The following is a 25625-nucleotide window of genomic DNA, read 5'->3' as shown; positions in this document are numbered from 1 at the left end:
AAGAAGTTTTGAGCAAGAGTTCTGGTGACTGTCATTAAGTGTTTTCGTAGGTTTTAACTGACAAAGTCTGTCAGCCAAACAAAAGCAGACCAGTTTATTGAAGAGGGCCTAGAATTCAGTGGAAGTCAAATGTAGGGAGTTGAGGTTGAGAAGACCAAAAGGTAACACAGGCATACACCAGAGATATTGTGGGTTCAGTTCCAGATCACTGTAATAAAGGGAATATTGCAATAAAGTGAATCACACATTTTTTTTTGCTTCCTAGTGTATATATAAGTTATGTTTACACTATTTTGTAGTCTATTAAGTGTGCAATAGCATTATATCTAAAAAAGTACATACCTTAATTTAAAAATACTTTTGTGGAAAAATGCTAATGATCATCTGAACCTCCAGCGCGTCCTAATGTTTCTGCTGATGGAGAATCTTGTCTCAGTGTTGATGGGTGCTGACTGATTAAGAGTGGTGGTTGCTGAAGGTTGAGGTGGCTGTGTCAATTTCTTAAAATCAGACAACAATGTTGTTTGCTGCATTGATTGACTCTTTCTTTCACAAAATATTTCTCTGTAGCATGTAATGCTGTTTGATTATATTTTACCCACAGTAGAACTTCTTTCAAAATTGGAGTCAATACTCTCCAACCCTGCCACTGCTTTATCAGCTGAGTTTATGTGATATTTTAAAACTTTTATTGTCATTTCCACAATGTTCACAGCATCTTCACTAGGAGATTCCCTCTCAAGAAACTACTTTCTTTGCTCTTTGATAAAAATTATCTCCTCATCTGCTGAAGTTTTGTCATGAGCTTGTAGCAATTCAGTCACATATTCAGGCTCCAGTTCTAATTCTAGCTCTCTTGCTATTCCCACCATATTTGCAGTGACTTCCTCCGCTAAAGTCTTGAACCCCTTTAAAGTCACCCATTAGTGTTGGAATCAACTTCTACCAAACTCCTATTAAAGTTGATATTTTGATCCCCTCCCATGAATCACAAATGTTCTTAATGGCATCTAGAGCAGCGAATCCTTTCCAGAAGGTTTTCAGCTTACTTTGCCCAGATCCATGAGAGGAATCACCATCTATGGCAGCTATAGCCTTAAGAAATTTATAATTATAGTTATTATACTTGTAATTAATAAAAATTAATTGATGATGATTAATATCAATTAAATTGTTGAATATTGCTAATAATATTATGATGAATTATAATAAGGAGTAATTTCGACTTTCAAGTCTGAAATAATAAGACTTGAAAGTCGAAATTACTCCTTGATTCATGGGCTGCTAAGTGGATGTTGTGTTAGCAGGCACATTAATCTTGCACATCTCCATCAGAGCTCTTGGTTGACCAAATGCATTGTCAATGAGCAGTAATATTTTTAAAGGAATATTTTTTTTTCTGAATCGTAGGGCTCAATAATAGACCTAAATATTCAGCAAACCATGCAGTACACAGAATAGCTTTCCTTCAGGTTTTGTTCTTCCATTTCTAGAACACAAGTAGTGTAGATTTAGCATAATTCTTAAGGGCCCTAGGATTTTTACAATGGTAAATGAACACTGGCTTCAACTTAAAGTCACCAGCTGCATTAACCCCTAACGAGAGAGAGTCAGCCTGTTTTTTGAAGCTTTGAAGACAAGCATCGACTTCTCTCTAGCTATGAAAGTCATAGATGGAATCTTTTTTCAATATAGGGCTATTTCATCTACATTGAAAATCTGTTGTTTAGTGTAGCCACCTTCATCAATGATCTTAGCTAGATCTTCTGGATAACTTACTGCAGCTTCTCCACCAGCACTTGCTACTTTACCTTCTACTTTTATGTTATGGAGATGTCTTCTTTCCTTAAACCTCAATAACCAACCTCTGCTAGCTTCCAACTTTTCTTCTGCAGTTTCCTCACCTCTCTCAGCCTTCACAGAAGTAAAAAGAGTTAAGGTCTTGCTCTGGATTGGACTTTGGCTTAAGGGAATGTTGTGGGTAGTTTGATTTTCCATCCAGACCACTCAAACTTTCTCCATATCAGCAATTAGGCTGTTTTGCTTTCTTATCATCTGTGTGTTCGCTGGAGTAGCACTTTTAATTTCCTTCAGAAACTTTTCCCTTGCATTCCCAACTTGGCTAACTGGCGCAAGAGGCCTAGCTCTTGGCCTGTCTCGGCTTTTGACATGCCTTCCTCACTAAGCTTAATCATTTCTAGCTTTTTATTTAAAGTGAGAGACATATGACTCTTTCTTTCTCCTGAACACATCGAGGCCATTGTGGGGTTGTTAACTGGTCTCATTTCAATATTGTGTCTCAGAACAGGGAGACCCAAGGAGAGGGAGAGAGATGGAGAACGGCCAGTTGGGGGAGCAGTCAGAACACACATTTATCAATTAAGTTTGATGTGTCTTATGTCGGCACAGTTTGTGGTGCATCGAAACAATTTCAATAGTAACATCAAAGATCACAGATAATAGATATAGTGATAATGAAACAGTTTGAAATATGGCAAGAATTACCAAAATGTGACACTGAGATGTGAGGTGAGCACATGCTGTTGGAAAAATGACACCAATAGGTTTGCTCAACATAGGGTTACCACAAACCTTCAATTTGTTAAAAAAAAAAATACATATATTTACAAAGCACAATAAAGGAAGTGTGATAAAACAAGGTTTGCCTGTACATCTTTCTTTCCCTCCCAAGTTCAGAACGAATTGAGAGGGAGACCGAGGAGTTGGCCAGATAGGGATCCAAATATCATCTTTCTTACCAGTAAAATCTAGATAAAAGCACATAACTTATATCTGAGACCTGTTGGGCTTCTTAATACTTCCCCGGCTTCATTAACCACATCCAGGCAGAGGTGTACATACAGTCACAGGCATCTTCTTCAGAGGCAGGCTTACCTCTTGACAGAAGAAGAGAGAAAGAGAAAGAAAGAAAAAGAGCTCAGAAGGGCCTGAGCTGAGCATACTCAGTCCGTTGAATTACTCTTACCAGCTGGATCCCACCTCCTGCCTCCCCCTCACCCTCAGGGATTAGTGAGAAAGGCAGAGAGCAGCTGGCAGTATTGCCTCATGGGGATATTATGTCGGGGTCTGGAGGCTCCTTCGAACATTCCCTGATTATTTTTCTATTAACATATTAGAGTCGGACGCTTAGCCATGACTGCCCCCTCAAGGAAAGAGGTGAGAAATTTATCAGTGTGGACCCCCTCACGTAAAAACTAACTTCTGTTCTCTAGGATCAATTTTACCCCCAGAATGATCTGAAATGTATATGGAGAGTTTTTTGTTAAATTCACACCAAGGCATATCTGTCTTCTAGACTGCACATTCATTTTATCTAAATATTAAAATATCACAAATTTGAACATAAACCTCTCCCATCATCAAACTTGTAAGACAAAAGTAAAGTTCTGATCTAAAACCCCTTGCCCTTATAAATCACATTAAAATAAATTAGAATTAAAATTGCATTCTAAATAAGATGCCAAAGCATCTTTATCCAATTTTAACCCTGCTTTGCTTGGGTAGAATAAGGATTTTCTTTTTTCTTTATGAGCATCGTAGCCTGAGTTGCCTCCCCTGGACTGGATGTGGCTCCATTAGGTCTGCCAAACTTGAATCCATTCAACCTCAATTCTCATTCGTTTCACTTTAAAAATAGTCCCAAAATGTAATAAAAGACACATTTATCACAATACCGGTTTTGGTTCCATGAAATTTTATTGCACAAGCAAATCTGCAAGCCCTAGAGCAGTTATATCTGTAGAAAATTGATGTACTTGGTCAGTTCAGAGCATTAACATAGTTGGGAGAACAAAACCATGTATCCGTACTGTCTCCACTCTCTGGGGGGAGACATTTCTCCTTTGTGTAAAGTTGTACGCTTGTGTTGGTGGTAACTCCAGGCACCAGATCTTAAGAAAATCCTGTACTCAACTATGGAAAGCTGATAAGAATATGAAGAAATGTTCCTCTCACCAATATGCAGAAAAATAGAAATTTGAATAATATGCTGCCACTTGACACCCTTCAGATTAAGAAAAAATACAAAGTTGGGTACTGTGAAGTGCTGGCAAGGATGGGAAGAAATGGAAACTTCATGTTTGGCAGGTGGGTGTAACTGTGTTCATTGTGGAGAGCACGTTGACATTACTCAATGAAGCTAACACTGCATATAGGGTATGCCCCAGAAATTTCACTCCTAGTATTTATTCCATCAAAACTTCACCAAGCAGACATATGACAGTGGTCATCCCAGCATCGTGAGTAATAGAAAGGAGTCAGAGTTGATATAGGTGTTCACCACTGAGAGAATGAATAAGCGAAATATGGTGGTTACATATGATGGAATATGGTGTAGCCGCCAGAAGCAGTGGGCTATATTCACTTGTAGTTATTAGCTCTCAGGAAAAAAGTGAGGAATAAATCAGAAAAGAAAGCAGTTTGGCACACAATACTACTCATTTTTCAAGGGCACCCATATATCTAAATAAATACACTGTGGGTAGATTGGAAGGATGTCCATTACATATGCTCAACTGAGAGGCAATGGAGAATGGTCTTGAGATGGGGGATCATGGGGGAAAATGACACAAAACAAGAGGGGTGCCCATGGGTGTATGATGACCCTGTGCCATGGAATATAGTGTACAGCCAATTCAATTCCATGAACCCAGGGCCAGAGAGAGAGAGAGAGAAATTTGTGTCTAACACCAGCTTTTAACTTGGTTGGTGTAGGTGACCTCCCGTGTGGCTGATTTAAGGGATTCTAAAAAGCCCAACATATGACAGAAAATCTCACTGTCATGTTATTAAAACTGTACCATTAGAGTCCATCCTTCAACAGTATGAGGGATTGAAAGGAGCATAGGCTGTGGAGTCAAGCACACCTGGGTTCAAATCTCAGCTCTGTTGTTTAATATATCTGTGACCTTGGGAAAATTATTTTGAGCTTTTGTTTCCTCATCTGCCAAGTGGGGATGATAATACACGGTCCTTGAGGTTTTTGTATGTTATTTAATGTGCTTAGCAACATAGAGGGTACTTAATAAATATTTCTTTCCTTTTCCCTTATCCATCTTTTTTTCTCCCACATTCCCTTTTATCATTAGTCTTTACTGACAGCAAATCTCTAGAAATTCTTGGGATGGGAAATGAAAATGGCCAACATCTTTTATGGGCTTATGAGGTGCTAAGTTCTAAGTCAGAGCTGTCTAATAAAAATATAATGGAAGCAACATGTAACTTCAAATTTCATAGTAAACATTTAAAAAGTAAAATAAAACAGGTAAGATCAATTTTAATAGCATATTTAATCCAATATATCCAAAATATTATCATTGCAACATGTAATCAATATCAAATTGTAATGAGATAGTTCACACTTTTTGTTACCAAGTCTTTGAAATCCAGTGTGTATTTTACACTTGCAGCACATCTGTGCGGACTGGCCACATTTCACGTACCCAACAGCCACATGCAGTGAGTGGCAACTGTATTGAACAGTGAAGTTCTGAGTTCTTTATATGTGTCAGTTCTTTTAATTCTGATTTAACTTGGGTTCTCTGGAAAACAAAGCCCAAGGCAAGTATTATTTGCAATCCCAGAACAGTGGGATTGAAGGAGAAGGGAAGTGAGACAGATTCTTGGCCATGTAGGATGCCTGTTCAGAAAGCTGTACCTCAGAACTTTCTAAGGGAGCAAGAATTTGTCTGTTGCCCCACATCTTCCATTCCTCTTCGGTCAAAGTTTGCCCATGGGGAGCTAATTCCCTGCCCTTCTGGTTTGTGTCACCCGGCCCCTGCAGACAGCCTCTTAATAGGCCACACGTCCCATTCTATGGCTTGGACCTGTATCCAAGTGTGGGCACGAAGAGAGCATCCAGAACCTCAGTAGGTCAGTTAGGTCAAGCCCAGACGCTAGAGCTGCTGGAACTCCCATCACTGAGAGGACAATCAAGACGATGTCAGAACTTGACAGTCGGCTAGGAGAGGCCAAGGCATCTGGCGATGTCAACAGTTGCAACAATGATGGCACCTACAGGTCTCCATAAGAGGCCAAGGGCTGAGGAGCTATAATGAGGCTGAGCGACTCTGAGGAGGCATGTAAAATGTGTGCAATTGAATTCTCACAATGAGATAGGGAACTGAAACATAGTGAGATTAGCAACTTGCCTAGGGTTACACATATAGTAAGCGACAGAACTGGGATTCTAACTGGATGGTCTGGCTCCAGGGTCTGTGCTCTTAATCACATGCTCACGTAGGTCCTTCACCAGTTCGGCACAGCCCAATAGAAATCAGATTTTTTGTTGAGAGAAGGTTTTGTCTTGGAAACTTTTAAAGACTGAAAAGGCTTAAGAGGAGAGATACATGTTGAAGCGTTCAAAAGGAAAACCTTGGCCCATCTGTCATTTTGCCGAGGATCTGACCACTCCCTATTTGCACAGGAATTCATGAATGATCCCTGACCTGAATTGGGGATATATACCGATCCCTTGCGTAGTGCTCCAGCCTTTCAGCAGATTTGGTCAATTCTTCAATTTTTCTGAGCTGGTGCTGAATAGCAGGGAACTGCTTCTCTTGTTTGTGGATACACAGGAGACCATATTCAATACTTTCAGGACCTATTTGAATACTGTATTTAGATGGGTTGATGTGGTAAATTTGGGGATTGGGGAGTTGATCAAGGAAGAGACAGTTTCATGAGAAGCAGTAACATGCAAACTTTATTTGGGCAGTGCTCAGACAAGGTTGCATAAGAGGGAAAGTTCCTCATAGCTGGAGATTTTCCAAAGACAGTGGCACAAGGCCACCACTCAGAAAGGAAATAGGGCAAGAGACCTGAAGGAGTAGGGGAAATCGGAGAGGAGGCTTACATGTCCAGGGGATATCACTCAACAGCAAGGTGAGGTTTCTCTGGATTAGAGAGTTCTGAAGGACATTAGCAGTTTGAGGTCTTATAGCTGGCCAGCAGATGTTGGTAGTAGTTTATCTTATTTCTGGCTAGCAGATGTTGGGAATAGTTTCACAGTGTATATGAAGTAGGTAGGCTCTAAATGGCTAAAATTTTGTTCATTTTGGAATATATTTAAAGCAATTTGATGTGTGAAAATTGGAGTTTGGCATCAGTGTGCTTTGGGCTAATGGTCCTATCCTAGTGTAAGGAAGTAACCAACATGGGGGCCATTTTCACCTAATATACAGGGGCTGTCTCTGGCCCATTTATATAATAGTTGTACAGAAAATTTTCAATTCATTCATTCAGCTCTTCCATTGCCATAATGGTGTATTAGGATATGAACAAATTTCTTAGGGCAACACGAATCTAGAATTCCTGATAGAATGAGATGCTTTTCAAAGCCAACAACCACTTACTGTTCCATTTTCTTCTGGTACTTTCATTTGAATCAGAATGTCAGGCAGCATTGGAGCCCAAAAATAAGCTCTCCAGCTCCACCACTTTGTAAATGAGAAAGCTGAAACCCAACTAGGCAAAAAGTCTTTCCCAAGGTCACACAGCTCATTGTGAAAGAAGACCAGACCCAAACTCAGGTTTCCTGAATTTTTGCCCCATTTTATTTGAACATTTCCCCTGCCTTATCACACCATTCAGCCCTGATGCATAAGTTTGCTGAGTGTATCTCTCTCCAGTTAGGGAATGCCTCAGCTCATTTTCATGGAAGGAAGCTTCAAAATGACCATGTCTCTTTCTACACCAAAAGGGTACCTTCAGGCACATGCCTGTACAAGCAGACACCCCTGCCTGTCTGTGTCAGAACATCCTGCAAATGATCACGTAGAAGAAGCCCTAGACCATAATAAATTCCCGCTTCATTAATTTTAATCATAAAATTGAAGAATCATATCTATATGAAGGTATCCATACCCAGAGGTCTATGAAATCTTTGCCGATGAATTTCGCGTGTTACATCTTGATGCACTTTCCTACAAGAACTCTTAAAAATATTTTAGTAAATAGCAAATGTAACTAATAAATATTAGAAGCCTCGTGAGGAATATTCTAGCATTGGTTAATAGATTTGCTGACTCAGTCTTGGAACACATTACCCATGGATTGGAATTAACAAATAGGAAGGCTCTGTGTTAGCCTATTTGGGGGCCATTTGTGGTTTTATTATACTGTTGCCTTTATAGGGTTGTAGATGGATTATTTATACAAGACATGGGAATTTGTTCTTTTTCTGGTTTTAATTTTCCAAAAATTAGAACATCTGTAACCCAAATTCAGGCAAGGATGCTGACTCAAAGGGTGAAGAAATCAAAGTCCAGTTTCACAATTAACATGTCTCCGGTTAAATTTCAGTACTGTGAGTCCCTGTCATCATCTTTATTCTCTTCCCCTTTAGTCCTTCTTTCCTCACTACTCTTCCCATAAATAAAAGGTGAGAAAGAGAAGGACAAGAGTATTACTACTGATTAAAGGGCTGCTCGAAAAAGAATACTATAGACTGAATTTGGCTATGTTTAAAATTCTTGGTCAGCTAGACAGCTTTATGTTCAAGACTGTCCACAGTCTTCTATGGTTGATAGAAGTTAAAAACGTTTTTTGGCCCTCTTTAACTTCCACCCTACAAAGAGTCATTGGCATTTTGCCTAAGAGTTCCTTGTCTTCTCTTTGTGTAGCACTTCATGTATATGTCAAAATATGATTACAGAGTTCTAATCCTTCCCACGATACCTTTGGCACTGGGGATGGAAACTAATCTTTCCCATTGCTTATCAGAATTGTTTAAAATAATCAAGAATTCAGAAATCAAAGTGCTTTGGATTGGATACAGAAGACATCATTTTGTTGAAGAGCATCAGCCTATTCTAAAAATGAGTTAGAAGTTTGCTTTAAACAATATGGTAAATCTACTTTTCACTTCCTCAAAGCCTTACCATCTCCAGGAGAAATGAGAAAGTATGGCTCCCCATGCAGGGGCAATGGGATCTGGCAGTGAGTCTCCTGAGTGTGTATGGTAGTGCAGAGACTAGGTCTGTGCTGATGCATTTTTATCCCCAGTGCAAAGCCCAACAGATCACGAGAGTGGGAAGGTAGTAGAAGGAAGATGACATTGGGAAGCCATAAGAACTGTACTAGATGATGACATGAGCTCCTCATGGAGTAGATCTTACTCTATTAGTTGGGACTCCTGAGCTAGTAAATTAAGTGAACACTTGGTTTTCCCCATTGAGGCTCTTCCTTGTAAGTGGTAGAAAGAGAACCTACCTGAACTAGATCCAAATATATATGCAAACTTAGCAGGGATAAAGAAGATTATCATCAATTGAGGAAAAGAAGAATAAGTCAACTAGGACAATTGGTTAACCATTTAATAAAAAGAAACCAGATAGGATCCCATGATCTCACAGTTAATTGTCAAAATAATTCCACATAGATTAAATAATTTTCTTTCTTCCTTTTCTTTCTTTCTTTCTTTCTTTCTTTCTTTCTTTCTTTCTTTCTTTCTTTTCTTTCTTTCTTTCTTTCTTTCTTTCTTTTTCTTTCTTTCCTTCCTTCCTTCTTTTCTTTTCTTTTTTTCTTTTCTTTTCTTTCTCTTTTTTTTTTGACAGAGTCTCACTGGAATGCAGTGATGCAATGTCAGTCCACTGCAATCTCCACCTCCCAGGTTCAAATGATTCTCCTGCCTCAGCCTCCCGAGTAGCTGGGATTATAGGTGTCCGCCACTATGCCTGGCTAATTTTTGTGTTTTTAGTGGAGACAGGGTTTCATCATGTTAGCCAGGCTGGTCTCGAACCCCTGACCTCAAGAGATCCGCCTGCTTCAGCCTCCCCAGATGCTGGGATTACAGGCCTGAGCCACTGTAACCGGCCATAGATTAAATAATTTAATGTTAAATATTTTGAACTAGAAAAATACACAAACATTTATATGATCTTTGGATGGGGAAAGACTTTCTGGTTTAAAAGCATTGGAAGGAAAAGATGAATAGATTAGACCCATGTCAGAAACCTTGTGAATGAAATTAAAGGCCAAAAACAAACTGGGAGATAATAATCTTACTTTATTGAAAAAAAAAAAAAAACCTCTCATGTAAATTGATGAGAAGCACCAAACTTCCTTGACTTCATAGCCGCCAATTTTCCATTCCCTCTCACAGTCACACATCACTGAAGATGTGTCTGCACATTTTATCTCCACTGTCCTACCTCCTTGCTGTTCTCAACTTGACATCCACCTACACTGGTCCATTGAAACCAGTCACCACTGACTTCCGTGTGGCCAAACCAGAGGTGGTAATCTTCTCCTTCCCCTTCTCCCTCTCCCTCTCCTTCTTCCTCTCCCTCTCCCTGTCTTTCTTCTCCTTCTCCTTCTTCCTCCTCCTCCTTCCTCCTCCTTTTTCCTTCCTGCTCCTCCTTCCTCCTCCTCCTATCTCCTTCTTCTTTCTCTTCCTCCTTCTTTCTCCTTCCTCCTCCTCCTTTTTTCTCCTCCTCCTTCTTTCTCCTTCCTCCTCCTCCTTCTTTTTCTCCTTCCTCCTCCTCCTTCTTTTTCTCCTTCCTCCTCCTCTTTCTTTTTCTCCTTCCTCCTCCTTCTTCTTTCTCCTTCCTCCTCCTTATTCTATCTCATCCTTCTTCTTTCTCCTTCCTCCTCCATCTTCTATCTCCTCCTCCTTCTTCTTTCTCCTTCCTCCTCCTTCTTCTTTCTCCTCCTTCTTCTTTCTCCTTCCTCCTCCTCCTTCTTTCTCCTTCCTCCTGCTCCTCCTTCTTTCTCCTTCCTCCTTCTTTCTCCTTCCTCCTTCTTTCTCCTTCCTCCTCCTCCTTCTTTCTCCTTCCCCCTCCTCCTTCTTTCTCCTTCCTCCTCCTCCTTCCTTCCTTCCTTTCTTTCTCTTTCTTTCTTTTCTTTCTTTCTTCCTCCTCCTCCTCCTCCTTCTTCTTCTCCTTCTTCTTCTTTCTTTGGTTCCTTCTTCATGTCAGCTCTTCCTCTCCATGACTTGATTGCTTTGTCTTTCTCCACAGCCTCTCTTTCTTTGGCTTCTGAGATAATACATTCTTGTGTCTCTGGTTGCTCTTTGCTCCTTCTCCGTTTCCTTTCTCCAGGTGACACCGTTTTCTTGGCCAGACCCTTAAACACTTTAGTTCCCTGGATCTCAGTCCTGAGTCTTCTCTTTCATTGAGCATCTGCCTAAGTGAGCTTATTTATTTCATGGATTTAGATACCATGTATAGTCTGACAACTCCCAGATTGATATTCATAGTACAAGCCTCCCCTTTGAGCTCTATGTAGATTCATATCTGCAACTGCCAACTTGACATCTCCATTTGCATGGTGCCCAGGCACGTCAAGTTTAAAATAGCAAAAGTTGAAGTCTTGTTCTCCCCACCCTCACCTGTCTTGACAGCAAACAAACAACTTGTTTCTCTTCCAGTCTTCTCCATCTTAATAAATGGCACTATCACTCATTGCTCAAAGTAGAAACATGGTAGTCATCCTTATACCCACTGCATCCAGTCCCTCAGCAAAAACCTTTCTATTTCCAAATATATTATTTCAAATCTACCTATTTCTCTCCCATCCCTCTCTGGCCCACTCCAGCATCCTCTTCAGGAGTCTCCTCTCCTCTATTCTTACTCCCTTCCAGTTCTTTATATAGTAGCTTAAGACATCTATTTAAGATGAAAATTGGATCTGGTTCTTCTTCAATGTGTTCTCATTGTATTTTAAAGAAATCCCAAATGCCATACTATGGTCTATATCTGTTGAATCTTTCCTAACTTTCTAAACTTATGTCATTCGCTCCAGCAACCACTTTATATCTGCCATGTTGCTCTCCTCTCAGTTTCTGAATACTTCAAGCTCTTTATGGCTTCATGGCCGTCACACATGCTATTCTCTTTTTTCTGCCCAGAAATCTCTTACCCTCAACTCTTCTTATTCAAGTCTTCACTTTAATATAATCTCCCTAGCGAGGACTTCCCTTACTCTCCTCATTTTATTTTCTCTCTCTGCATCCTATTTATTTCTTTTCTAGCAAGTACCACATTTTAAAGTTTTATATTTAATTTGCTAAATTATCTTCTTCACTAGAAAGTAATACTTCACAAGGGTTAAGCAGAACTGTTATTCAGCAATATATATCCAATGACTAGCACATTACAGATTCTCAACCAATATTTTTTGAATGAGGAAATTAATTGATAAGTGAATGAAAAGTTAAATAGGTTAATGAGCAGATAGTTTACTGAAAGAGAAATGCAAGTGGCCTTAATTAATACATAAGATGCCCCTAAAATAGTGCCTGGTACATACTAAGCCCTCAACATATTTAGTTATTGCTATTTTTATATTAATAATAGTTACTATTATTTTAAAATTAATAAAAATAATATCACCCAAACTAATAGTCAAATTTAAAGAGTAAGAAGATACTAATTTCTGCTTTTTAAATGAACTACAATGAAAAAAAATAAGATGATCAACATTTTGATGAGATGGGCACTTTTTAAAGGTAGTTACCAAGTGATTTGACAAAACCAATTTGGATGAAAGCAAGTTAGTTAGTATAACAAGTGATCAGATGATGATTTGTTCAAGAACAGATACTGCTAGATGTGGGTTGTTGAGGTAATGGTATTTGTACTGTGGAGGTGGTGCCTTTAAACTTTTTTCTTCAGATTAAGCTTGTTTCCTTACTTTTTGTTCATTTTCCAAAGGTTTTCGGGGGGGGGGGGTTATTTTTTAACTTTCACCTTTTTTCAGCAATTAATTTTTCCATTCTATGTTTGTGACAAGGAAAAAAATGTGCAACAATAGGAGATCTGTTGGAATAAGTTAACTTTCTAACAATAGGAGACTGGATGGGGAAAAAAACAATTTAGAGCACATAAAGAGTTGAAAGGCTGCCCTGTGGTGTAGCAAAATTACCAAGACTAGGAAAAGCAGTGACTAGCAGTAGAGATTTTCAGCAAAATTGCTGTTTAACCAGATGATTATGTTGAACAATTTGCTTTTGGCCTCAATGTCTTAACCTTTACACCTATAATTTCACTGTGAAGGAAAAAATATAAATGTAATCAAAGATTTATGTGCAAAGAGATTCGTCAAAAGTTAACAATGACACACAAAAACCCCATAAAACACAATGTCCAACATTAGAGGAGTTGTCCAAAATGGGGGGTGCGTGTCTAGGAACAAGTAGAAACACTGTTTCTTTCTCTTATGGGATATTGGGGATTGGCACTCATTAATACGGTTACTTAGAGTAATTTCCTTAAGCAATATAGTATAGTAAGATTGAAAATTTGAGTGCATTTCCTGAAAAATAACTAAATCATAAAGAGCTTTTGAAATAGTTCCCCCAAAGAATTGTGAATGCATTTATTACATTCACAAAGCATTATGACACTACATTGCTGCCACTTGCTTTTAGGGAGGGTCAAAGATGGTGGTAAAAACAGCAGCATTTGGGAATCAATGGGCAGCAGTTATCTGTCAAAGGAGCAGTGGCAGAATTCAAGATACTTCCTTTGCCACACTCATACATAGCAACGTAGCATGCTGCATTCTTTTTCTTGGGGAGATGTTTTTAAGCCACATAGCTTCCATGTGGAAGTTCATCTCCTAATTAAGATCACATTTATGAATAAAAGCAGAGGAAGGAAGCCAGCTTGACAAGGGTATCCTACCAAAAGCCAGGGTAAATGGGAAGTCTTTGAAGGACATAAGATGAAGGTAGTTGGAGTTTGGAAGGAAATGGTTTTATAGACCTTGTTTTGTCTTGGTTATTTTGTGGTCATTATTGGAGTGGTGTCTGAGACTCATTATGGGTTTGGTTCTGACATATTTATAGGGAAAGAGAGACAAGGTTTTCCTGGATTTGGTAGCAGCCCTGTTGTAGGTTAGCCAAAATTTACCCTTAATCTCTTATGAAGAATTGAATTACTTACCTTCTAGAAATACTCCCTGCATAATATTTGAACCATAATATTTTAAGTCATTAGGCTTTTGAAATATAGGCTAAAACTTTAAAGGAAAGTTTCTTAAATACTTTCAACACAGGTTTGTGAAATGGAAAGAAAGAAGAAAGGGGAAGAGCTTTGGATTTTAGTACCTCTGCAGGCATTATTAATCAGAACTGAAACAGAAAAAAAAGGAAAAAAAAACAAAAACCAAATTCACTGATAGAACTTGAGTGCATTAGCTCTGTGCATGCTGCAACAGATTTATAGGGGAATATTTTCTTTTACTTTCTTATGGACCAATTTGTTTGACTCTTGTGGAAATAGATTCATTGATAGCTAAGTTTTAACCAAAAAGGAATGATTTAATTAAATTATCATTCTATTTTGAGGTTCTATTAATAGTTTAATACTATACATAAAAATAAACAAAACAACACAGGAAACAATGTGCCTAATAGGAAGATTTCTTTATGGCTGAAAATCAGCAGTGTATGTAATGGAAAGACGGAATCCAGGTTTGCTCAGGGTACATTTGAGGCTGACATTATCACCTTTGTTTTTTTTTTCCTTGAGACGGAGTCTCGCTCTGCCGCCCAGGCTGGAGTGCAGTGGCAGGATCTCGGCTCACTGCAAGCTCTGCCTCCCGGGTTCAGGCCATTCTCCTGCCTCAGCCTCCCGAGTAGCTGGGACTACAGGCGCCCGCCGCCACGCCCGGCTAATTTTTTGTATTTTTTTTTTTTTTTTTTTTTTTTTTTTTTTTTTTTTTTTTTTTTTGAGACGGAGTCTCGCTCTGTCACCCAGGCTGGAGTGCAGTGGCGCGATCTCGGCTCACTGCAAGCTCCGCCTCCCGGGTTCACGCCATTCTCCTGCCTCAGCCTCTCCGAGTAGCTGGGACTACAGGCGCCCGCCACCACGCCCGGCTAATTTTTTTTTTGTATTTTTAATAGAGACGGGGTTTCACCGTGTTAGCCAGGATGATCTTGATCTCCTGACCACGTGATCCGCCTGCCTTGGCCTCCCAAAGTGCTGGGATTACAGGCATGAGCCACCGCGCCCAGCCTCATTACAGATTATTTTATATAGAATAATATACATTCAGTTTTGGAGGCTTTGGGGTAGTTTATTATTCAAGACATATGTTATATTGACATCCTCAGTGATCCAGTTCCCAATATGAAAAGAATACTAGAATTGGAATTCTGTTTTAGGTTAAAGATGTTGTGAAAAACATCTGCAAAATGAATTAAAAATTTCCTTTTAGACTTTTTCACACTGTGAGACAATAGAATATATTTTGTGGCTTTATTAAAGTCTCTCATTGGTTTCTGTTTAAAATTTTTAAGATGAATACATAAATGAATATAGAACGTTCTGTGTGAGTGTGAATACACCTGCATGTGTGCTTGTGCCTGTGTAGTTGCAATCTTAGAGAGGTAGCTACTATTTTTTGAACAATATGGATTAGGTTGAGAAGCAAGAGATAGGAAGGAAGAAGGAAAAAGAGCCAGCCAGGAGGGCAGACTGATGACTGAAGTTGAGGGCAAGAACACAGCGAGTTAACCAGAGCTTTCCCACCAACTCTCCACAGCTCTAGTTGCCCTCCTTCACCCCAGCCACATTCTCACTTCTCTTCAGCTCTAGTCTGAGAAATTGGAAGGGAATTTTAAAAATTAGAGTGTGGAGGAAGACATTACTTTTCTGAATCAGAATTTCAGAACCAGAAATAGACTTAAACAACAGCAAGTACCCTCACAAAATTTTCAGATGAGCGAATTAACCCAGAAGACATTGGTCAGCAGAAAAAGCAATACCTCTGGCTGGGCACGGTGGCTCACACCTATAATCTCAGCACTTTGGGAGGCCGAGGCGGGCAGATGGCTTGAGCCCAGGAGTCCAAAACCAGCCTGGGCAACATGGCGAAATCCCATCTCTATGAGAAAATTTAAAAAAGAAAGAAAGAAAGAAAGAGAGAGAGAGAGAGGGAAAGAAAGAAAGGTAAAGAAAGAAAAAAGAAAAGAAAAAGCAATACAGCATGAAAGACTCCTGACTTCCAGTTCAAGATTATTTTTATGGCCACATTCTAGGAGAGTGCTAGCAAAAATTAAAGCAAGAACCTCTTTGTGATGCATTTCTTCTCTGTTGGAAGGGATAGTGCATCTGCCACTGAGGCAGAGGTTGAAAAAGATGCTTAAACCAAACAGGGATCTTTATCTGAAGGACAGCGAAATATTGCCTGAACAGAGGAGTCATTCAATATTATATGAAGTTTACCCTTGATCTTTTTAGAGGTAATTTTAGAAGTCCTCATCAGACAAAACCAGCCCCTTTCCAGATGGTGCCTTATACACCTAATGATCCTAGAGAATCAGATCCTGTGCCGCTTGTGTGCTGCCCTTCTTTTATGTGTGTTTCAAGCTCTTCTGATTGATTGTGAATCTTTGGCCTCAGGTTGCACTTGATGTCACAGGTCTTTCTGGTTTCATTTATGTATGCACGGGGGAATTTGCTTTTCTAGTCTTTGAAGCTGTATTAATGCAGCTTGACCTTCTAAGCCATGCAAAACTCTACCAGACCATTTTAAACACCAAAGCTTCAATAGGAGACATTCAGAAGAAAGGAAAAAAATCTTTTGATAGTCAACATTATTCACGATTCTTTATTTCAAAATTTAATATGCAGACATATATTTTGACCATATCAAATTCACCTGTCCTGAAGAGAAGCATTTTGCTACATGTAGGTAAAGATGTTGATGAATACCCCATATATATATATGTATACATACACACACATATGCACACACACACTTGTGTGTGTATATATGTATGTAAAATCCCATGTATAGTAATACGGTTATTGACAGTATATGGAATAGTAATACAGTTATTGACAGTATATATATATATATATATGTATATGTGCATGTGTGTATATATGTACTGTCAGTATATATATTCATATATATCTTCATATATACATATATCTACTGTCAATAACTGTATTACTATACATGGAGTTTTCCATTATGAAACATCATTTGATAAATATTTATTGAACATCTAGTATTTGACAGACATAGTGGGTTGGCCCTGAGAATTCAGTGGGAACAAAGGCAGAAATGTTCACGGCCTCATGGGGCTTACATCATTATTCTCCACAAAATTATGACTTTATCAAGGAGAGTAAATAATTCTGGGCTCCAGATTCTCTCTTTTTGTCTAAAAATGCATGTATTTAATGAATGTAATCTTTTAATTAACACATAACGTATACACAGAGAAGTACACAGATCAAGTATACAGCTCAAAGAATGTTTACCAAGTAAACACACCCATAAAAGCAGCAGCCAGGTTAAGAAACAACATTAGCAGCCCCCAGAAGCTGCTTTAAAATCCTTTTCTAGTTACTAACCTTCCCAAGGTAAGTAATTTTCTGACTTCTGACACCATAAATTAATTTTGGCTTGTTTTGAACTTTGTAGAAATGGAATCATATGGTGTATGATCTTCTGTGTCTGTCTTCATTTGCTCAATATTATGCCTGTGAAATTCACCTGAGTTTTTGCATGTAGTTGAGTTCATTCATTCTCCTTGGTGTATAGTATTCCACTGTATATTGCATTTCATTTATCCATTCTATTATTAAAGACATTTGGACTATTTCCAGTTTGGGGCTATTATCAGTTCTGTCACTATTAAGGTACTTGTGCCTGTATTTAGGTGACTGTTAGGTATACACCTATGAGTTGGAATATTGGGTCATAGATTATGCATATATTCATCTGTACTACACACGGCCAAGCAGCTTCCCAAAGTGTTTATATCAAGTTAGAGTCCCACCAGCAGTGTATGAAAATTCCAGTTACTACACATCCATGCCAAGCTTCAGGTTATGTGCTTTTTCATTTTCATATGCATTCTAAGTTTATAAAGTAGACTAGAACCACTGGAGTTTTGTGATAAACAATGAGACATCATCAAGTTTGTAGCAACAGTTCTAATCCCTTGAATTTTAGTCTATGCCAATGATTCAGGATGGTATTATATTAAATTAGAAACTCTGCTTAACTCTTGATGGAATAAAAGTTACTGTTTACAATGGAAAATCCTGCAAAAGTTTGCCTTTCTTACATTTGGAGTTGTGGCTTTTTCAAGCCAGCAGTGTCGGACCATTTTTGTTAGCCAGAGGGCCAAGTAAGAAAAACTAAAAAATATGTGCAGGCCACATTTTTAAATTTCAAAATGGAAATGGCTTTCTTGAGACATGGGGAAGAAACATACATTTGGCTGTGAGATAACCTACCATATCAAGTGGAAGACTGGAGGTGGGAAAGTTGGAGCAACTATTGGCCAGTAAAATGTTACTATTGGACCATATTTGAGAACTGGCTGTAGGGAGACAGCTGTCATCCTGAAATTAGCTTGTCAACCACATTGTAAAGCTAGGACGGCTAACTTCCAGACCAAGACCTTTAAGAGGGGCTGTTTTAGCAGCCCACCTCGGCGTTAACACTTCCCATGGAGGAACTATAAATATAATGGATCCAGGCCCAGGCCTATTACAGAAGGGCCAGCTGAAGGAAAGAAGAACCTTATTCTTAGAAAAAAACACTGATGGTTTCCTTTTCCTTTTCAGTCCAAGGTTTACACTCGCACACCAACCTTATATTTGGACTTCAAATTGGACCCAGGAGCAAAACATTCCCAACCTATCCCTAAAGGTATGATGGGTTCTGGGGTTTAGTAGTCATGTCAGGAAAAACAAAACAAAACAAAACAAAACAAAACAAAACAAAACAACCAACAAGGGGCTGTTTTCTCTGGAATGTGCTTGTTTCTGAAACTCAGCACAAAGTTCCATGAACTGTTGTTTATGTTTAATTGTGTTTAAATTGACAAATACTGCTGGGACCTTCCAAGTTAAGAAAATCAGGAAGAGGCTGGGCATGGTGGCTCACGCCAGTAATCCCACCACTTTGGGAAGCCGAGGCGGGCAGATCACGAGGTCAGGAGATCAAGACCATCCTGGCCAACACGGTGAAACCCCGTCTCTACTAAAAATACAAAAACTAGCTGGGCGTGGTGGCGCACGCCTGTAGTCCCAGCTACTTGGGAGGCTGAGGCAGGAGAACTGCTTGAACCTGGGAGGCGGAGGTTGCAGTGAGCCGAGATTGCGCCACTGCACTCCAACCTGGGAGACACAGCGAGACTCCATTTCAAAAAAAAAAAAAAAGAAAGAAAGAAAAGAAAATCAGGAAGAACTCACAGAATGTTAGGGCCAGACCTTGTGGGCCATACCCCTCAATTTACAGGTGTGGAAGGCCTAAAAGATTGGTCACTTGCTCAAGGCCACCCAAACGCTTACTGGATGAGGTAGGGCAAGGAAAATACCCCTGTCTCCTGACTTTCCAGCTCCTATTGACTCACAGTGTTCCTGAAGGCAAATTCGGACCTGTGTTACTTATACACAAGTGCATACTTGATTGAGATACAGATTTTGCTTGATATAGGTGTTGTTATGTAAAGGTTACCTTTAGATTGACATTTGAATCCAAAGAATAATTAAAAATTCCCAAGTATTTAAGGCCTATTTTGTTCTTTTTTTTTTAAGTTCTGGCTAATTTTTATAATTGTTTTTTTCTGTAGACATGGGGTCTCACTCTGTTACCCAGGCTAAAGTGCAGTGACATGATCATAGCTCACTGCAGCCTTGAACTCCTGGGCTTAAGTGATCCTCTTGCCTCAGCCTCCCAAGTAACTGAGACTACAGATGTGTGCCACTACGCCCAGCTAATTTTTTAATTCTTTTGTAGAGATGGAGGTTTCACCATGTTGCCCAGGCTGGTCTCAGATTCCTGGCCTTAAGTTGATCCTCCTGCTTTGGCCTCCCAAAGCACTGGGATTTCAGGCATGAGCCATCGTGTCCGGTCTATTTTTAAATAATTTAATTTTTTTATTAACACACAATAGATGTACATATTTTCAGGGTACATGTGATAATTTAATACACGCATATAATTTGTAAAGATCAAGTCAGTATAATTAGGATATTCATCACCTTAAATATTTGTCTTTTCTTTATGCTAGAAACATTTGAATTATTCTTTTCTAGCTGTTTGGAAATATACAAAGATTGTTGTAAACAATAGTCATCCTACTGATCTATCAAACACCAGATCTTATTTCTTCTATCAAATTGTATATTTGTACTCATTAATCAATCTCTCTTTATCCCTCCCAGACCCCTACCCTTCGTGTCTTCTAGTAACCATCAGTCTTCATGAGATCTTTATGAGATCCACTTTTTTACTCCCATATGAGTGAGAACGTGCAATATTTGTCTTTCTGTGCCTGGCTTATTTAACTGAATGTCCTCTCCAGGTTGCTGCAGATGACAGGATTTCATTCTTTTTATGGCTGAATAATATTTCATTGTGTATTTATATCACATTTTCTTTATGCATTCATCTATTACTGGGCACTTAGGTTGATTCTACATTTTGTACATTGTGAATAATGCTGCAATAAACATGGGAGTGTAGATATTTCTTTGATATATTGATTTTTTTTCTTTTAAATAGGTACCCAGTAGTTGAATTGCTGGATTATATGGTAGTTCTATTTTTAGTTTTTTGAGGAACCTTCATACTGCTTTCCATAATGGTTGTACTAATTTACATTCTGACTGACTGTATACAAGGGTTCCCCTTTCTCCACATCCTCACCAGCATGTGTTATTCCCTTTTTGACAACAGCCATTTTAACTGGGGTGAGAGAAATGATTTGCATTTCTCTGATGATTAGTAATGTTGAGCATTTTGTTCATACACCTATTGCCCATTTGTATGTCTTCTTTTGAGAAATGTCTATTCCGAGCTTTTGCCCATTTTTAAATAGGATTTCTTTTTGCTATTGAATTGTTGAGCCCCTTATATATTCTGGTTATTCATCCCTTGTCAGATAGGTAGTTTGCAGATATTTTCTCCCATTCTGTGGGTTGTCTCTTCACTTTTTTTTTTTTTTTTGAGACAGAGTCTTGCTCAGTCACCCAGGCTGGAGTACAGTGGCGTGACCTCTGCTCACTGCAACCCCCGCCTCCTGGGCTCAAGCAATTCTCCTGCCTCGGCTTTCCAAGTACCTGGGATTACAGGTGTGTGCCACCACGCCTGGCTAATTTTTGTATTTTTAGTAGAGGTGTGGTTTAACCATGTTGGCCAGGCTGGTCTTGAACTCCTGGCCTCAAGTGATCTGCCTGCCTCGGCCTCCCAAAGTGCTGGGATTACAGGCGTGAGCCACCACACCCAGCCTCATGTTATTGATTGTTTCCTTTGCTGTGCAGAAGCTTTTGAGCTTGATATAATATCATTTGTCTATTTTTGCTTTGGTTGCTTGTGTTTTTGAGGTCTTACACAAAATATCTTTGTCCAGTCCAATGTCCTGGAGATTTTCACCAATGTTTACTTGTAGTAGTTTCATATTTTGAGGTCTTAAATTTAAGTCTTTAATTCATTTTGATTTGATTTTTGTTTATGGCAAGAGATAGGGGTCTAATTTCATTTTTCAGCATATGAATATCCAGTTTTCCCAGCACCATTTATTGAAAAGACTGTCTATTCCTCAGTGTATGTTCTTAGCACCTTTGTCAAAAATGAGTTCCATTGATCTATGTGTCTGTTTTTATGCCAATACCATGCTGATTTGATTACTATAGCTCTGTAGTATAATTTGAAGTCAGGCAGTGTGATGCCTCCAGCTTTGTTCATTTTGCTCAGGATTGCTTTGGCTATTTGGGGTCTTTTGTGGTTCCATATAAGTTTTAGGATTCATTTCTGTGAATGAGATTGGCATTTTGGTAGGGATTGCATTGAATCTGTAAATTGCTTTGGGTAGTATTGTCCTTTTAATGATATTAATTCTTCCAATCCATGAGCACAGAATACCTTTCAATTTTTTTGTGTCCTTTTCAATTTCTATCATCAGTGTTTTACAGTTTTCCTTGTATAGATTTTTCACTTCTTTGGTTAAGTTGATTCCCAGGTATTTTATAATCTTTTTTTGTAATCATTGTAAATAGGATTGCTTTCTTGATTTTTTTTTCAGATTGTTCACTCTTGGTGTATATAAATGCTACTAATTTTTGTTTGTTGATTTTGTATCCTGCAACTTTACCAAATTTGTTTATTAGTTTTAATGGATTTTTTTTTGGTGGAGTCTTTTAAGTTTTTCTTAGTGTAAGATGAAGTAATCTGTGAACAAGACTAGTTTGACTTCTTCCTTTCTTATTTGAATGCCCTTTATTTTTTTTTCTCTTGCCTAGTTGCTCTGGCCAAGACTTCCAGTATTATGTTGAATAAAAGTGGTTAAAATGGGCATCTTTTTCTTGTTCCAGATCTCAGAAGAATTCAGTTTTTCAACTGAATTCTTTCAATTTTTTCCCATTCAATATGGTGATAGCTATGGGTTTGTCATAATAAGGCCTTTATTATTTTGAGGTACGTTCATTCTACACCCAGTTTGTTAAAGGTTTTTGTCATAAAGAGATGTTGAATTTTATTGAATGCTTTTTCAGCATCTGTTGAAATAATGATTTTTTTCTTCTTGATTCTGTTAATGTGATGTGTCACATTTATTGATTTGTGTATGTTGAAACATCCTTGCATCCTTGGGATGAATCACACTTGATCATGGTGAACAATCACATTAAAGTGCTGTTGAATTCAGTTTGCTAGTATTTTGTTGAGAGTTTGTGCATCTATGTTCATCAGCAATATTGACTTGTGGTTTTCTTTTTTTGTTGCGTTCTTGTCTGGTTTTGGTATCAGGGTAATGCTGGCCTCATAGGATAAATTTGGAAGTACTCCCTCCTCTTCAGTCTCTTTGAAGAGTTTCAGTAGGATTGGTATTAATTTGTCTTTAAATGTTTGGTAGAATTCAGCAGTGAGGCCATCAGATCTTGGGCTTTTTTTTTATGGGAGACTTATTATGGCTTCTATCTCATCACTAGTTATTGCTTTGTTGAAATTTTCTATTTCTTCGTGGTTCAATCTTGGTAGGTTGTATGTATCCAGGAATTTATCAATTTTTTCTAGGTTTTCCAATTTCTTGGCATATAGTTGTTCATAATAGTCTCTAATGATTCTTTGTGTTTCTGTGGTCTCAGTTATTGTGTCTTCTTTTTCATTTCTGATTTTATTTATTTGGGTCTTCTCTCATTTATTCTTAGTCCAGCTAAAGGTTTGTCAATTTTATTTATCTTTTCAAAAAACCAACTTTTCAATTCATTGATCTTCTGTATTTTTTTGTCTCAATTTCATTTACTTCTACTCTGATCTTGATTATTTCTTTCCTTCTACTAATTTTGGATTCCATTCTGGCTATTTAAGTACAGAAAAATTTTAGATTAATTTGCTTAAACATAAGCCTTCGCTATCCATGATTTTTATAACAATAAGTATAAGTGTATGTGTGCTTTAACCTTTTAGTGCAGTGCTTTTATCTTTTACTTTTGAGTTGCTTTCCTCCAATCCCTTGTCCTCCCTTATCTATGTCCAGTACCCTCACTATATAGATTACAGGTACATCCTTGAATTATATCTTGCTGTATTTTTCTCCACTGACATATATGTGCATTCAAATATATGCAGATATCAGGTTATTTTGTCATTTTACTAAAATGGAATCATAACTACTCTTTTACATCCTATTTATTTGACTGAAAAATACCCATGGAAATCCTTCCCAATTTACTTATATAGCTCCTTTTGTTTTGTTTTGTTTAAGGGACAGGGTTTCTCTGTGTCACCCAGGCTGGAGTAAAGTGGCACAATTATAGCTCACTGCAACCTCGAACTCCTGTGCCCAAGAGATCTTCCCACCCCAGCCTCCCAAGTAGCTAAAACAATAGGCACTCATCATTAATGGTGGCTCCTTTTAACAGTGATATTCTACATCATCTAAATACATACTCTGATGTATTTAGCTATTTTCTATCAATGGGAATTCACTTTGTTCCTAGTGCTTGGCTACAGCAAACTGGTCTGCAATGAATACCTTGTATATCTGCCTTCCCATGTGGAAATTTATTTTGATGAGACAGGTTTCCAGGGATGGTCCCCAGGTCTATGCATGCTTAGTTTTAAAAGACGTTGTCAGGTTGCAATCCAAAGAGGCAGTCACACTTTCTATTAGCAGCACATAGAATACCAGTTTCTCCACGATCCCACTAGCAGCAAGTGTATGGTTCATGTTCATTTTTGCTCTGCTCTCAGACATCACCTTATATTGCCTCCCGAGAGAATGTATATCTGTCAGTTTACGAAGCTGTATTTGCATTTTGTTTTGTCATCATGAATTTTAAACCTGAGATTTGTTTTCAAGCACATTTTGTTGTTGTTGTTGTTGTTGTTGTTGTTTTGAGATGAAGTCTTGCTCTGTCGCCCAGACTGAAGTGCAGTGGTGTGATCTCAGCTCACTGCAACCTCTGCCTCCCAGGTTCAAGTGATTCTCCTGCCTCAGCCTCTCAAATACCTAAGACTACAGGCACATGCCACCATGCCTGGCTAATTTTTGCATTTTTAGTAGCAACGGGGTTTGACCATGTTGCCCAGGCTGGTCTTGAACTCCTGACCTCAGGTGATCCGCCCACCTCGGCCTCCCAAAGTTGGGATTACAGGTGTGAGCCACTGCGCCCAGCCTCAAACACTTTTTTTTTTTGACACGGAGTTTTGCTCTTGTCACCCAGGCTGGAGTGCTGGCACGATCTTGGCTCACTGCAACCTCTGCCTCCCGGGTTCAAGCGATTCTCCTGCCTCAGCCTCCTGAGTAGCTGGGAGTACAGGCACCCGCCACCACGCCCAACTAATTTTTGTATTTTTAGTAGAGATGGGGTTTCACCATGTTGGCCAGGCTGGTCTCAAACTCCTGACCTCAGGTAACCCACCCGCCTCGGCCTCCCAAAGTGCTGGGATCACAGGCGTGAACTACCACACCTGGCCTCAAAAACATTTTTATAACGATACAACAGGAGATAGCTTAGAATTGCACATTTAGCATTGAGCGTCTGTAAACCCACTTTAAACAAGTGTGTTATGAACCCAGCTATGAAGCAAAAGATCCTTTCTTTTCCAATACATCACTTTTAGTTATTGTGTTCTCTCTTTCTCAGTCTGTCTGTCTGTATCTCTCTCTCTCCCTCCCTCCCCTATCTCTCTCTCTGACACACACACACACACACACACACAGACTCATCCATGCTTCCACTGCATTAGGTGACAAATACAAAGTTTGAGGCTTCTGTTTAGTGCCAAACAATTAATTCAAGTATTATAAAGCACTCATTATTTGCAGCTTTGATAGTCCTGGCTGCCTATCATCAGATATACTGGATGGTAAAATTATGCTGTATAAATTTTATTATGAAGTAATTCAAATCAAGGTCACCATTTGTCTTTTTTTTTTTTCCACCTTTCCAGGTCAAATTCCATCATAAACTCCAAGGACTGTCTAAATTCTTTTTATTTGGGTGCTTTGTTGTATCAAATATTTCGTGAAATGTGTAGGCCATTAGCTGGGTCCTGGACATGTTTTGTTTATAATATTTTGATTGTTTTGTTACTCATGGTAAAGGGATTTGACATGGATGTCTGGGTTATGTTTGGCTTTTGGCATAAACTTTGCAGTCTAACTAATTTAATCTTGACTTGGT

General features: G+C 38.7%; 1 protein-coding gene across 8 annotated transcripts in view; it reads left to right on the top strand.

Annotated features, from left to right (window-relative positions):
* The window catches only part of PIR (pirin), a 105395-nt gene that overhangs the window by 46974 nt on the left and 32796 nt on the right, over positions 1-25625 (top strand). For all 8 annotated transcript variants that reach the window (XM_055267601.2, XM_055267598.2, XM_063634555.1 and 5 more), the window contains one exon: positions 18558-18642. In XM_055267601.2, coding sequence (XP_055123576.1) covers positions 18558-18642 — 85 coding nt within the window. The remainder of the gene's footprint in view (positions 1-18557; positions 18643-25625) is intronic.

This window comes from Symphalangus syndactylus, chromosome X (genome assembly GCF_028878055.3).
Source record: "Symphalangus syndactylus isolate Jambi chromosome X, NHGRI_mSymSyn1-v2.1_pri, whole genome shotgun sequence".
NCBI classification, from domain to species: Eukaryota; Metazoa; Chordata; class Mammalia; order Primates; family Hylobatidae; genus Symphalangus; species Symphalangus syndactylus.
Note: the sequence above shows the minus strand (reverse complement) of the source record. Positions and strands in the feature narration are given on the sequence as shown.